Source organism: Alexandromys fortis, unplaced genomic scaffold, assembly GCF_014885135.2.
Source record: "Alexandromys fortis isolate MF-2015 unplaced genomic scaffold, M_Fortis_MF-2015_v1.1 scaffold_3, whole genome shotgun sequence".
Taxonomy (NCBI): Eukaryota; Metazoa; Chordata; class Mammalia; order Rodentia; family Cricetidae; genus Alexandromys; species Alexandromys fortis.
In genome coordinates, this window is record NW_026067909.1 from 21,835,527 (window position 1) to 21,851,015 (window position 15,489).

Consider the following 15,489-nt stretch of genomic DNA (forward strand, 5'->3'; position numbering starts at 1 on the left):
GTCACCTACTGACTTAGTCCCAGTAGCGACAATGACTCTGTGTAGTCTCCAAAAGCTGAGCTGAGCTGTTGGGGGTGTTCACTCCTCACCCTGCCATTCTCCCCTGATCTGAGTTAGAAATGAGAAATATTATTAACTTCCCATTAACACACATAAAATTATTATCATACGTTCTTTTTAAAATTTATTTCAATCAACTCTCTAAAGTCTAAATAACTATCCAAAGGCAATAAAAAGCTTTGACGGTGACTTGGTGCCCCTGTTAACTTCATATTCAGCTTTCATCCTAAACACGAATGATTTCAACGCCGTGCATTTATTGCTGAGATACAGGCATACCTTGAAAATAACCTTCCATTAAAGACAATGAAGAACACTTACTTTCTATTGGGACTCCATTTGTTAACCAGGCAATTCTGGGCTTGGGGTTGCCATTAGCTCTGCAGATGAGGGTGCCATTCTCTCCTGGGGATAGGACGAGGTTTTGAGGCGCTGCAATCCAGTATGGGGCCGCTTATTGAGAGAAGAAGAGACGAGGAAAGCTGACTCAAGAATACATGGACGGTTGCAGTAGATTATAAGGGTTTTGTAAAAGACCCATTAGTCTCACTTTTTAGAATGAAAAAAAAAAAATAGCATGAGTTGCCTCAAATAATTCTTTAAACTTCATAAAGAGTATAGAAGAACACATGACTTTGAACTCTGAACTTTCTAATTATAAAGTGGAGAAACAATTTTAAAACTGTTCATTATTGAAAAGTTACAAAGATAGAATACAGTGTCCTGTACCCCTTTGCTCATGTTCCTCTAATATCTAGGTTTCATGCAGCTGGATTGACTGTGTATGAGACAGGAAGTGACCATTGTCCTGACCTGGATACCACACCATCCCCACTGGTTGAGTCTCTTTAGCTACGGAGATCCCTCAGTCTCTTCTTTCATGATCTGACACCTTTGAGGAGTGTTAGTTGCCTTTGATAAAATGCCCATCAGTGCGTCTGTCTGATGTTTGCTCAGGATTAACTCCTGGCTTGGGGCTGTAAGAATATCACAGTGGTGATGGGTCCTTCCTGATCACCCCACTCCAAGACCACAGTGACTTCTTATTAGTGATGCTCGGCTTCATCCCTGGGTGAAGGCACTGTCTGCCAGGTACTCCCACTGAAAATGACTGCTCTCCAGTGTTCTCTGCTCTCTGTTCATTGGCAGCTGGTCACTATATAGCCCACTCTCAAATCCAGACATAGCTTCCATCTCCTCCAGGAAGGAATATTAAATAGTGGACATACATTAAAACTGTCCTAGCCATTAGGCATTTTTGTTTGTTTGTTTTTTGGATAGAGGAACACTTTGAAGCTATGCAAATATCTTGCTTCTCCTTAAAGTTGTTTTCAGCCTCCAATCTTAGAATTCCTCCCTGGATTTTGCCTGAAGCAGTTACCGCTGTGGGCCTTATCATTGTGATTTTCTATTTTTACCATTCCTTCTGCATTTACTAATTGCAGTTCTGTGAGGAAGAGTCGAAGGAGTGGTTTTTGTAATCTAGCCTGGATGTGATTACAATAGAAACGAGAAAAGCTTCATGACACCATGAACGTGAACATAAATTTAAACTCCTCATTACTGAAGAATGTGATCCAAGGCACAGTCAACGGGTGCTTCGGGGCCTCTACAGCAGCAAGGGGAATGCATCTGAAATACCAAAATACCTTTAACTGTGACCGTGATGGTGTGATGAATGGCTCCTAATGGGTTTTTCGCTATGCACTGGTAATTTCCAGAATCTGCTTCCGTAACCTGAGTGATCTGCAAGGTTTTCTTAAAGTTCCGATAGAACGTCCGGTTGACAGGAAGTGTTCCATCTTCTTTGATCCAGTAAATGATTGGCGTAGGCCTGAGAGGATAAATAAGGAATGATGTTACAAAGGATGAATTTGCCTGTGACTGTATCAGAGAGTGAATTCTCGTACACGTTTGTCATCAATTCTTTGTGCAAAGATAATGGCAAACATAGACCCATAAATTAACACCGCGTTTTTATATATAATAATACTCAAAACCTGTAGTTGGAACGATTTCAATTTTCAAATAACTAGGACTATACTAATTTTTGGCATACCGTAAGTTTGCCTTCAGGGACGCTGCAAGCATTGATCGCCTTACTAAAGGAACCTACCTAATCTTTTCTTTCAAGTTCTGGTCAATAAGATGCTCTTGAGACTTTTACTATGTCAATCAAGAGAATTATTATTAAATTAGTCATATTGCAATATAACCCCCCATCAGCTAGAGTCAAAAATATATAATGAATGAACTCATACACACACCAGTGTCTCTGGACTCGTGTATATGTTTCCCCATCAAATTGATGAAAGTTTCTGTTTTATGAGACACTCGTTATGGGAACTAAATGATTAATGAATTAAAATCCTTTTCTTCATTTCATTATTAGTGAAAATTTAAAATACCATTATACTAATTGATATATGTATACATATACATATATATATATATACACACTAATATATATTTCCAAATTACAACACCATACTTTACAGGGGAAAAAAATTCAACGTTCCTAATCTGAAAACATTGAATGTGCTAAGATAGAAAACTAGTTAAATGTCATGTTGGTGCTTGACTAAAAACCAAATGGAAGTTGGAAAAACTCTGTTAGGAAAGACTGATTTTATTAATTAAATTCATTTATTGACTTTACATCCCAGCTGCAGTTTCCTCTCCCTTCTCTCCTCGTATTCCCTCCTGCCACGCCCCCACCCCCAGTCCACTCCTCCTCTGTTTCTGTTCAGAAAGGGGCAGGCCTCCAATGGGTACCAACAAATCACGGGAACAGGGACAGATTTTTTTGAACATATCTTTAAGAATGTTGTGAGTTTTTAAACTGAAGATCTGTCACATTGGGTGTGATTTCCTGACTTGGCCAGCAGAGGCCCCCATGCGCATCCTAAAACAATCATTCCTGGATTAAGGAAAGTTTATGTGATCATTGGGTTGCCCAGGTCAGAGACAACACAATCATAAAACCTGAAGGCAGCATGCTCCTGGGATCCTACCCACAGCTGCAGTAGCTGTGCCCCCGAAAGGCACTTTCTCTATGCCAGGTACTATGGGAAGACAGTCTAGAACCTACCTGTCATATGGACCTGACTTCACAGTTGCTCTTGTACCTGCCTAAGGACTCCCGGAAATGCCTCTCAAAGACACCTGAGCTTTACAGTCTGTTCTCAGGAACTGGGGCCATGCCACGGTTTTGAGGCCTTGGCATGCCCTGTGTGCAAGTGATGACAGAGGCGCACCATGTGGCAGACCTTGATGAACCCCCAGTTAATCTGCCTTCAGATGCTGCCCTCCCCGCTCTAGACAAATGACCAAGGATAAGTAGATGTTATTTTTTTAACCTACCAAGTACTGAGGTTGTTTGTTAGAAAGGAGCAAATTTCTACCCCCTTCCAAAGGCACAGTGATCATAAGAAGATTATAGTATAGATAATGCAATATAGCGCAATCAAAATATTTTAACAATAACATAGATTTCAAAGTTTACTCAGGAAATGTTTGTAAAGTTTTCTGGATTTTGGTCAAATTAGAAGCATGAGACAATGGTTCTCCCTGGGGCAGGAACGCCTATTGGTATCTTATATTTGGTAAGAGGTGAGCATCGGGACAGAACGTGTTGACTCACAGGCCTTCTGCTATGCATTCCAGAGAAAGCACGTTTCCTCTTAGCTCCTCCTTGAGGCTTTCATTGCCCTCTGGAGTTAGAAATGTTGGTGGCCTTTCTTTACTAGGCTTAGCTGCAAACAAGAAATACAATATATGTTAAAATTGTGAACCTCTGTTTCTAGGAACACAGTCATTGTCAAGCTGGCTAGAATTCTAATCTGGTTTCAAATCCGCTTAATGCTTGTTTTGAAATTTGTTTAGCTACGTGTACACGCTCTCTCCTTACACTTATTCGGTGTGCAAGAAAACAAGCAATTTTGGTTGTGTGAGCAAACCAGCAAAAAGATTCCTTTTGTACATGTCTTTAATTTGGGTTGGGTCTTTATTAATTTTCTGCAGGCTAGTCAATTTTCAAAGCCACAGCAAAGAAAAGTCAGCTCATTAAACTACACGTCCCTTAAGACTGGTATTCAAGTGAAGCAAAAAGTGTGTATTTTGAAAGATGTTCAAAACTTTTTTCAGCAGTAAATTATTGTGGACAAGTATTTTGATGTGTTCTGGAGATAACAGTACAGCCAGTTCCACTGACTTATATCTGAAGATTGCTACACTTCAAGGTCTATGAAAAATAAAACGAAACTAGGCAATTGTTGACAGAGTTCTGGCAAATTATATGCCATGAATTAAGATTAAAGGCTGAAGGGTAAACTTCATGGCAGAGTGTTTGTGTAGTGGGTAAGATCCTGTGTTTGGTCCCTCGCTTTGGAGAAAGAGGAAAAGTGTATTAGCAGAGCTAAACACATTGAGATCAGTTTCTCAATGACAAAATAAAGAGGGTCTAAGTCAGAGAGCTTAGAACTGTTTATACCAAAGGCCTTCTGTCCGACAGACTCTTAAAAGTGTGGCCTTATCTACTGAGTCCTTGGGATATTTTCAGGTGGAAATGTCATAGGACTGGATTTTCATTGTTTCAACCACAAATGATCTACTTGATACTTCTAAAACCAAATTAAGAGGTGGTATGTAAATTTCTCATTTCTCAGAATACCAAGAAGGCATTGTTGAAAAAAAAAATTAGTTTTCTTAAGGATTTAGAGCTTGTTGGGGGACCTTCCTCCTCTGAAAACCACTTTGAGAATGCTCTTGATACCCGTATTTGGGAGGCTATATTAAACAAATAAAGATGAGAATTAGATCCTGCCATGTTCTCTAGTGTCCCTATCTCAAAGGCGAAAAATTAATGCAGCAGAAACTCTGTGGGAATTATAAAGCCCTTATGTCCCGAGTTTCTTATTTTTAGTGATATATTTTAGGTTTGACAGCCACGTTTTTCCTTAAGGAAATCAAACTCTTTTCATCTTAAAACAGTGAAGCTGAATGATGTATTTTTAAAAGTTTGCTCCCACAAAACTCAATGAGAGGGTTTCTACCAAAGCTAAGAATAATACAGTTGCTAATTCTCCTGAGTAATGTCATGTAAAACTTAAGAAGGGTTAGACGACTACTATGGGATGTATTCTATGTTAGTTACTGAAGGTGCAGGTGAGTCAGTATTCTAGTGGTTAATATGACCAGTCAGTTCATGTGTAGGTCATGCAGAAAGGTTTTAGACAGCACAAAATATGGGAAATACAATTCTGAACACACATGAAAGATTTTTTTCCAAAGCATATGAAATGGTTTACATGAAAAAATTATAACAAGTTTAATTATACATACACCATGGAGGATGTTTTAGTGACATGGTTGAAATCGTCTAGCTAGGTTTCATAAGATACGCACGTTGGTATGGTGATATTAGACATGTAATTAGAAATTTAATACAGAAACAAAGTTAAGTAGTCATGGAGGTGAAGTTAGTGAACTAAAGTCTACAATGAAGGAGAGAATATCGGTTACAACCAGTGTAACTCACCACCATAAAACTCAGTCTCACTCAAATTAGCAGCTATAGTGTCATTCAATTCATCCACTGAAATAAACAGAATATCATGAAGAGGGCAGAGAAGCGGGGAGAAGAGTCAAAAACCACTGGGCGATAACAACAAATCCCTACGTCTACGCTAAGTGCCAGGCAAACACAGTGCTTGGCATCCTACTGGCTAACTCGCCCGTTCATTCACTCTGCCACCCCCAACCACAACTTGAACTATAGGATAAATGCCAATCAAAGGCATTGTGAGGCAGAATGCCTATGCCAATGCTCAGAACACCACAGAGTCGGGAGGTTACCATAGAAACAGGACTGGCAATCAGCGAAAAATGTAAAGTACAATATTTAGAGTATGCATGCTTTTTCTAGCACATAAGCTAAGGCTTTAGTGAGCTTCACAGGGATTCTCCTGACCGCTGAACTGGTTTACCTCAGAGTCAGTACCATATTTAATTGCTAATCATTAGATTCACACATGTAAACACCACTGAAAGAGACCCAGAGGGCCGAGCTCTCACCTGAAATCACCTTCAGAGAAATAGGCTGCTTCTGTTGTATGGTTTGAGTGTGATTAAATCTGGCATAGCAGATATAGTCTTCACGGGTGTCTTCTGGGAGGACATTGGAGAAGTAAAGGTCTCCATTCAGGCCTTGGGAAACCCGCTCACTCTGTGGAAGTCTTTGGAAGGCTGGAGGAAGACAAAGAGTTACTCAGGTCATCCTATCTCCACAGCAGCCGGACAACCATCTACCAATACCTCTGTACTTCACCTGAAAAAATGGCATATTTCTCACAGGACATTTAGTAAAGAACACTGGTTTTATTGTTGTTGTTGTTTTATTTTTGGTTTTGGTTTGTGTTTTTAAGATGTGAGATACACAGACAGTCTATCAGACCTGGCCGATCCTGATTTCTGGGAGCTTGAAGCAGCAATAGGACTAGAGCTATGAAGTGAAATATTTGATTAAGAAAGGAGAAACAAGCAAAAAAAAATGCCCGGGAGCAGACTTGCATGTTTCCTGGCATCTGAATTGGTCTCTAATTGCAGACATCTCGGAAAACACATCAGAAAAGTTTGTAAGGATATTAACATGAGTTACATGTCATCATAAATTCGGCTCTGAGCAAGAAAACCATCACAACAAGTTACCTAATCTGGTGCAAGTTTACAGTCTAATCATGACTCATGCAGCAAACACCTGTTAAACATATAAGCAATGATGCCTCTATTTGATGCTATGATCTGCTGCTGGGAAGCCAGATCCGGTTTCCCTCCCCTCATGTACAGCTCATCCTGTGACATAGTCCACCTTCTACTCATTATATGTGTGCATAATGGCCATCTCCTTGTACTAAAATTATAGCTCCAGGAGAGAGGACATTTTTTGTTTAATGTTGAAGCTATGGACAGGTGTCCACCCTTTGGCACGGACTCCTTTAAACACTCTTGGAAGCGCTAAATATTAGCCATCAGCACACTACCATTCCAGTTTCCAGAATGATCGTCCTCCTTCAGGAGCAGGTAAGGAGCTAGCCTCGGGCACGATCAGAGGATTTCCCACATGGCTGAGGAATGAGGAGATGTGGGAACCACTGATCTGTGTACGATGTTACATCTGACCATCAGAAAGCATCCCGAAGCTCCTGATGCAGTTCCCAGAGCCTGAACTAGGATTTCTTCAGCTCCCAAGAGAAGGAGACTTAGACAAGCCACACGTCCCTGCAACATCAGGCTGGGTGTCATATCTGCTGATGGGATCTCTTCAGTTTGAGGCAAGGACGTGTGCTATTCCTTCAGCAGGTATCTGACCGAACATTTCTTTCACAAACTGCAAAATTGTAGTTAAAACTCAGCAGTAACTTTGGCAGTCAGAGCCCAATAAATTGTGTTACTCAAGTTCCCGTCAAGGTGGAGGCTGATGAGTTTATAGTCTTAAAACATTAATCCTCTTGGAGAGGAATGATTTTAAGATATCGAGGGAAAGAATGTACACTGGGAGCAAGGCAGGGTGGTGCGTGCCTGAAATCCAAGCTATTTGGAAGGCTGAAGAGGGAGCGCTACAAGATGAGGCAAGTCTGTCCAACATAAGAAGTTCAACATCAGCCTGGGATACACAGTGAGACCTTGACTCAGAAAACGTACATTTATCTAATGACTCCAAGGCACCGAAGACATGTATTTATTGTCTTTTGTTTCTCCTCCTGAATTGCATGGTTGATGGACGCTGGTAGCTCAGATGCGAGGTAACAGGACATCAATAGGGGGCATGAGGTTGCCCTTGAGCTTCTTTGTATTACACTTGGAGAAAAGATTATGCAGATAGGGATATTTTTATGATGCATAAAGCGAGAGTGCTGCAGGGATTCAGCTTCTCCTCATATTTCAGATGCAAGCTCATTTGAAAGGCGGATGGTTTGCTGCCATTTTAAAATTTATGAAATCATACATATTGTCAGCTGTGCCATGCAGGAAGCATTAGCGATATATTCAGATTATCTGGAGAGTTTCCATGTGACATATTTCTTTATTAAGCAAACAAGAAATCATTTCTAAATAAGAACGATTAATGCATCTAATTTTGATGGTGATATTTGAAGAGTGTTACTCTCGAAGCCATACATCACTCCTTTATATTGGATTTGTTGCTTATGCCCTCAAAATCCGTAAGAGCTGCCGCATAAATAAAGGGAGCTCATATTTGCTCATTTATTTGTTTATAGATTTCATTTTCACGGCTCGTGACATTTTCTTTGAGGGGTTTCATGAGCTAACAGTGAATATGAAGTGTTAAGACTCTGATTTTCCCCTCAGTGAGGTTTGCAGCCTGTGATGGCAGAGGGAGTCAGGTCTCTGAGAATAGGGTATTGGGTATTTTGTGCAAATATTTTGCATGCGTTTCCACCATTCCCTCTACAGGTAGGTCCCTTTCAAGGTCACAGCAGTGTTCTCTTGGCAGATCTAGCAGTCCTTTCCCAGGGCTCACGTCATCCATCAGCTTCACTCCGCAGCCATTACTATTTTCATAGCCTGTCTTCTCCACCTGCTCCGTGCAACACCGTGCTATGCCTCCAGGGACTCTTTCGGCCTCAGCCACTGCTCCTTCTCATTTGATTTTTTTCCTGTATTTCCCTAAACTCCTGCAAGGCTCTTGGTGTTAGCCCCGAGGCTCTGTTCTCTACCTCCAGTAGTGAATGTCTAAATTATCTCATTCAGCCCATGGTTGTTTCCCTATGCCTTTATACGTTAAGAATTCAGACCCTGCTGACTGCAACCCTGGCTTATCCCCTGCCTCACACCCCCGACCTTTGCTGAGCATACTGATATGAGCATGTCTTGGACCTCTTATGGCTCCTTAATTTCTAAGCCAAGTTTTGTGCCACCTCCGAGATAGCATGCTAACACAATAGCTTTGGTGGGCGGGGGGGAGGGGTTGTTAACAATAAATATTTCTGTCAATGACTAGGTCAAAAGTAGACACATTTGAAATTTTCTAGCAAATGTCATTTCTCCTTGTTCCAGTTTCCCTGCTGGGAAAATGGAGAGGATGACTGGATATGTCTCAGCTGGTTGTAAGCCACATCCTGGAGAATCCATGCGATATCCTTGGCAAAGGAACCCAGTAAAGGCTCAATAAATATTAGCTATTTGGGGTGATTAATAAAAAGAAACCCTAAAGATATGAAATAATAGAAGTAACCTAATTTCCTCCGCTTCTAGCCTTTGAGGTTTCAGGAAAGGAGTCTCCTATTTTTCAATCAGTGTTCAGTCTCTAAACTTTATATTCATCCCTGACTCTTTTCCACGTAGTCCTATCTCTCCCTCTGTGGAGGCTGTACCCTCACATCATTTCCAGAGTCAGACCCTCTCCGGGGCTACCTCTCAAGTCCAAGCACCATCAGCCATGCCCTGGATTGCAGCAATGCACACCTAATTGGCCTCCACTCCCCTCTCTTGTTCAAGTGCTGGGCATTAAACCTAGGGTCTTAGTCTAGGCTAGAGGTCTGCCACTAAGCCACATGCTGAGCCACATCCTGGCTCCTCCCCCAGTTCCCTTTTGCTCTCCACCAATAATGGAAATGAACCTTTTCCTAACCATTTTATTTAAGATAAATGTGCCCCTTCAACATTTTCCTATTTCATTCAGAGAGAAAGAAAAAAAGCCCTTCCCATTGAGTCCCTTTGATCCCCTGACACTGGCATCCTCCTTCCCTTGGCTCTTTTACTATGGTCACTTTTTTGTTTGTTTGTTTTTTCTGTTTTTTTTCACCCTAGGGATGCTTCTCCTTAGGGCTAGCACCAAAGCCCCCCTTCCACACAGATATGCCGGTCGTCACTCAAGTACCCTCTCAGCCCAGCCCATTAGCTCGGGGTTCACATTTGTGCTCTGTTTTTTTCCATAAAATTTAAATTGTTGACTGATACAGATTTTCAAGATGCATTTACTGTCCGCTTCCTTTTCTGTCCCAGATGACCCTTGTTGTCTAGGAAGGAAGCCTCGTTGGCACTGGGCTCGTATTTTCTGTTGTTGTTCAATCTCTAGCAGTGCATGGAGCAGTGAATGAATTGGCGTGGCATGGTACTTTCGTCACTAAGAATGAATGATGTGGCATGGCACTTAACATCACTAAGCAGCTGTTTCTCTGAGTACCTATCGATCATTTCCGAAGCACTTTATGACTCTTAAGAGGAAGTAAAGTGTTAGGACGACTAATAACTACAAAAAGATTGCAGAAAACTCATAGTGATAAGACTTACAGTTATCCATCCAAAATATTATGGCTGGTGGTAATCCAATTGGAGGCCTACAGGGAAGTACCAATGACTGACCATTTCGAAGTGTGATTGGTTCAAGTCTTTCTTTGGTCCACAAGGGTGACCCTGTTAAGTAAAAACCAAAAACTTTCAGAGTTATGCCTTCAAGAGAAAATAAAAAGAAGACAACAATACAAAGAAAGGCACCCAAAGTTTTTGGAAAACAGTAACTTAGAATTTACATACATTGAATGATAAACCTGCTTTAAATAAGGTATTAGAGACTTTTTTGCAGAAACCAAACTATAATAGGAGAAAAAAGAAAATTTTCGTTTATTATTATATGCTAACATAATAACATATAACACAATTATATATATAATATATGTTAACATATAATAACAATTATTATCATTGATAGTGTTATTCAAGCCACTAATCCATTATCTAATAATTTACACTAATACACCAATAAGATACTGGCTTTGATACAAGCATGTTCTCCATAGAAAATGGGAAAAACATAAATGTCAGCATATTTGCTAAATAAGTAAATATATACACATCTGAATTTCATATAATATTATATATGTATACTCACTTATAAGATTTGAAAGAGAATATATATCATATATTGATATCAATTTCAGGCTAAGCTGGTTTTATATACATATACACAAGGAAAGAAAAATACCAAGTGGAAGTTATTTCTATGAATGGAAAGTCTCATGATGAATTGCAATTTCTTTACCCATAATTTCAAAAGGTATGTACTTTTAAATGTTTTCAAAATAACCACAACTGCAAACGGTCACTACTGTATAGAGGTCACATCTCCCTTACTGGATGGGCGGACGACAATGTTATTAGAGACAGCAGCGCCACGCTCGTTCCTTGCTGTGCACTGGTAGACCCCTTCATAGGTCTCTGCTTTCCCCTCCGTGATGATGTTGATGACGAGTGTTCCTGAGCCAGGCTTCATGGTGACCAGAGGGTCTTTGTCGATGTCAAAATGAGTTCCATTGCGAGTCCAGGAGAAGCTACCCAACAAACACATCAAGGGTTATGCTTGTTAATGGTCTAGAAAATAGGGTTATAGTCCCCATAAAAAACCTTGGGATTTATGGGGTTCTGAGAATAATTGTTAGATTTTAATATTTAGTAAAAGGCCCCCTTGCTTAAAATATTAAATTAAATCACAACACTGAAAAAATGTGATGTTTTTACATTTTGAGGCATATAAATCTTTAAAAATCAATTCTAATTTAATACAAATTGCCTGCCACTTATCTAAATAAAATGAAAAAAGAGTACTTTAAGGTATAGTCTCTGAACTTTATTAACATTTTTATTGTAAACCCCATTGTTCATGCACAGTTGAGCTGTCTATAAAAATGTATTCTAGGCTGAAATGGAACAAGAAAGGCGTCCATCAGCACTGTATTATCTTTGAGTGGGAAACTGACCAGATCTGTTTCAAGTTACCCAAGTACAAACTGGAGGCTAGGGGAAGAGTTAAGACTTTGGGTATCTTGAATGTTATTATTAAATGTTTTAGTTATTAAAAGTGGCAATTCTACATAAGGTGTATTTTTAGAATTTTTTTTATTTTTTTTAAATATTTATTTATTTATTATGTATACAATATTCTTTCTGTGTGTATGCCTGAAGGCCAGAAGAGGGCACCAGACCTCATTACAGATGGCTGTGAGCCACCATGTGGTTGCTGGGAATTGAACTCAGGACCTTTGGAAGAGCAGGCAATGCTCTTAACCACTGAGCCATCTCTCCAGCCCCCTATTTTTAGAATTTTTAATTCTAGAAATAATTATACAAATTTTTAGAAGATATGCCAAATTGCCAACCCAAATTTATTTTTCTCAGTTTAGTTCTATAAAAGATGCCCTCCCCTAGACGCCACAGTGCTCTCCTGATTAAATACTTCCTAATTAGTCATACCCCGGTGACGGCAAGATGATGGCGACGTACACATCTAACTTCCCTGGGTTTTCCAACTTGAATTTCTTGCCTTACTACTTATGCTTGCTAAAGCTAGGGCAGGCAGTAGCAGTGGTATAGGCTACAGGCATCTCGTGGGCAGAGGGCAAAGATACTGGGAGCATCCCACAGTACACAGGGTCATTCTCACAGCGAAAAGCCATCAGCACTGACCACTGACAAGAAGTTCTGCCATGCTTGTATGGCCTTAACTAAGAGTGAAAGAGGCACGTGGAGGCCTGTTTGAAAATGGTTTTCAGCAGTGTCGGGGCTACTGTTCCGGAGGAGAACATTGATGGAAGTGTTGCCGTGCACAGGTATCTAGAACCAGGCAGTTTTTGGTCCCCCTCAGGTTCTAGTTTAAGAAGCTTATAATAGGGCTGGAGAAATGGCCCAGAGGTTAAGAGAACTGGCTGCTCTTCCAGAGGTCACAACCATCTGTACTGAGATCTGGCGCCCTCCTCTGGCCTGCGGGCATACATCGAGGCAGAATGTTGTATACATAATAAATAAATAAATAAATAAATCTTTAAAAAAAAAGAAGCTTATAATATATAGATGTGCAAATAAAATACCTAAAACACTTATCCTCCTTATTTTTAAATTAATGTACCTAGCTACAATTTGACAGTCATAAGATTTAACAGTTACAAAGCAATAGTTATTTAACGACTTATATTTTAACAATCAAGCGCTATAGAATTCTCCATCCTACTGAACTGTTGTGTGACTTTCTGGAGGGCTTTGGGTGACAGTCCAGCAGATTCCCCTCAGTCCCCCATCTTTATTATACTTTGTTTAGACTGAATTATGAAGAGCCCTGATAAGTACAATGAACATGGCCAGTAGAGAGATAGGAAGGAGAGTTTGTAGAAGCCATCAACTCAAACTGTTCTCTGTCCTTTCAATCTATAAGAAAAAGAAGCCCAGGTAAAAGGTGTTCTCCCTTATCAGAAACCACTGTTGTCAGAACCAAGATTAGAGGGTCTGTATCACCTCAATACTTATGAGCATTTTACAGAAAAGCACAAATAGGAAAGTGCAAAAATCTGGGCTATAGCAAATGAGCTGGAATTAACCTGAGAGATGAGACAATGAACCTGTAACTGGAACTCTAGAGAGATGCAGGACCTAAGAAGACACATCAAACACCTTCAAAGGGCAGAAATGAGCGGGGAGTTAGTTAGAAAAACAGAAGAGTTTGCTGTCGGTCATATCGAGAAATATCCAACTAAAAAAGACTTCACTCCGCATGATCGTCTCTATTTTATCAAAATCCCAAACATTTCTATGGTCACAGACATTGCCCACTATTTTAAGTGCTATCCGAAGCAGGAAGCATGCTTACCTGGGAGGAGGCTTCCCTTTAGCCTCACACTGGATCACAATATTCTCCCGAGGGTCAACAATGTAGTCCTTTGGTGACTGTTGAGTGATGGTTGGAGGCTGCACCACTTAATTGTAAAAGGAGGGATAATGTAAAGAAATAAACGATTTACTATCGTGATAGCAGCCAGTTTTTCTATGTTAAAATCATTTGCCTTAGACTAAATATGCCACAAGTATTCCTAGTAACTTCTGCTGTAGCAGGAAATCCTCATTAAGTTTTCAACTAAAACTCATCTAAAGTCGGGAAGTCAGGACACAGCTTCCCTTTGGCAACATCACACACACTTGCAAATTTCATTTTCCCCTACCGAACGTCTGAGAAAATGACTACTAGTCCAAATCTGATATTCAAACACTGTTCCTCTGATGTAACAATGAGAAATTCACGGTTCTTCTGTTCCAATATAAGTCATGAAGTAGATTTGACTCTTAGAATACAGTCACTGACACCGAGCTCATTAATATGCTAATTATGTAAATTAATATATGTCAGGGAAACATACTTTTGACATGCTCATATTTAAAATACTGTTAAACCAGAGCTTTGACATGCCTTATCAGAGCTAAGAGGTAGATGAGTTAGGGATGAAGAGAAAACACTCTTATTTCAGCAACTGATGGGATTGAAATTCTCCTTTTTAGGAGATGATGTTTCTATTGTGTTCTCCCAATTATTACCTTTACTGTGAACCTTTGAAGGTAACTGTTTTGACTCAGAGCAATTCAATCTAAGGAGAGCCAGTCTAGAGACCTTGAGCATTATCCACATTGCTCTAAGACCACCACAGTGTCTTTCGTCTCATGAGATCATGATTCTTGTTAGAATGGGAAGGCACTAGAGAGACCAGAAACTTCACCCTCTGGCTTGACCAGGAAGGCACCAAGCAGAGACTAATTCTCACCTAGTTTCTGCTTGTGCTAAGCACATCTTCAGCTGAAGTTATTCACAGAGTCGTAGTTTGCAACAGGAGCAATTTGTCCCTTGCTTTTCCAGGGAGGGACCTTTGGCCATCTGGAGAAAGCTCCCATTGCTACAACTAGGGTTGGAGTAGAATGGCTACCTGTAGTAGGTAGAGGCCAAGGATGTCTTACCAGCCCCAGTGCTAACATGCTAGGGCTGAGAAGCCTGGCGTGTGCTGCAAAGTGAGGGGCATCTTTGGGACTGTGCAACGAAGCAGTCCTGCTCCAGCTTGCTTTCCCCCTGCACCAGGCACTTTGGGCCCTACAGCCTTCATCTTGTCAATTTCCAACACTAGTCAGCAGTTCTGTCTAAAGGTTAGTGAATCTCTGTTTTTCATTAGCTGGGAGACTTAAGGCTCAACTCCTGTAGCCCTCAGAGAAGAGGGAGGTTCAAAATTTGACCTGGCTTCCAGCTGTACCTGGGAGGATTAGTGGCACACTTTGTGTAAAAGTTTTCATAGATACCAATGCTAGAACTGTTCAGTTTTGCTTCGGGATTCCGATTTTCACCAGCTTCATTTTGGAGTGATCAACCTCAGATTTTGGGAGTACAGCGTTTGGGATAATGAAAGGAATTCTTGAGGTGCTACACCATCAAAGTGGTGAACAAAGACATTGATAGAAGGGATTCTTAGGAGTCATTCAGTTCAGTTCTTCTTGCAGGGGAATGAGGTGGGGTCCAAGAGTGTCAGACATGCAAATTTGGTTGCAAATGCAGGGCTTCCCCCTCCTGTGCCTGCAGCTGTGCCATCTGGACGTATCGTTTCTGAG

The 15,489-nt window shown here is 40.5% G+C and overlaps 1 protein-coding gene across 16 annotated transcripts in view; it reads right to left on the reverse strand.

The window, feature by feature from the left end:
- Nrcam (neuronal cell adhesion molecule) overlaps positions 1–15,489 on the reverse strand; it is a 252,306-nt gene that overhangs the window by 59,154 nt on the left and 177,663 nt on the right. For 12 of the 16 annotated variants that reach the window (XR_007590848.1, XM_050137359.1, XM_050137360.1 and 9 more), the window contains 8 exons: positions 13,718–13,823; positions 11,215–11,411; positions 10,375–10,497; positions 6,136–6,306; positions 5,600–5,656; positions 3,704–3,815; positions 1,710–1,894; positions 382–513 (listed from right to left, as the gene is read on the reverse strand). Coding sequence is in view for 15 of the 16 variants with exons in the window: in XM_050137359.1 (XP_049993316.1) it covers positions 382–513; positions 1,710–1,894; positions 3,704–3,815; positions 5,600–5,656; positions 6,136–6,306; positions 10,375–10,497; positions 11,215–11,411; positions 13,718–13,823 (1,083 nt within the window). In the remaining variant the exon portion in view is untranslated. The remainder of the gene's footprint in view (positions 1–381; positions 514–1,709; positions 1,895–3,703; positions 3,816–5,599; positions 5,657–6,135; positions 6,307–10,374; positions 10,498–11,214; positions 11,412–13,717; positions 13,824–15,489) is intronic. The other 4 variants (XM_050137361.1, XM_050137372.1, XM_050137373.1 and 1 more) reach the window with 1 other exon arrangement.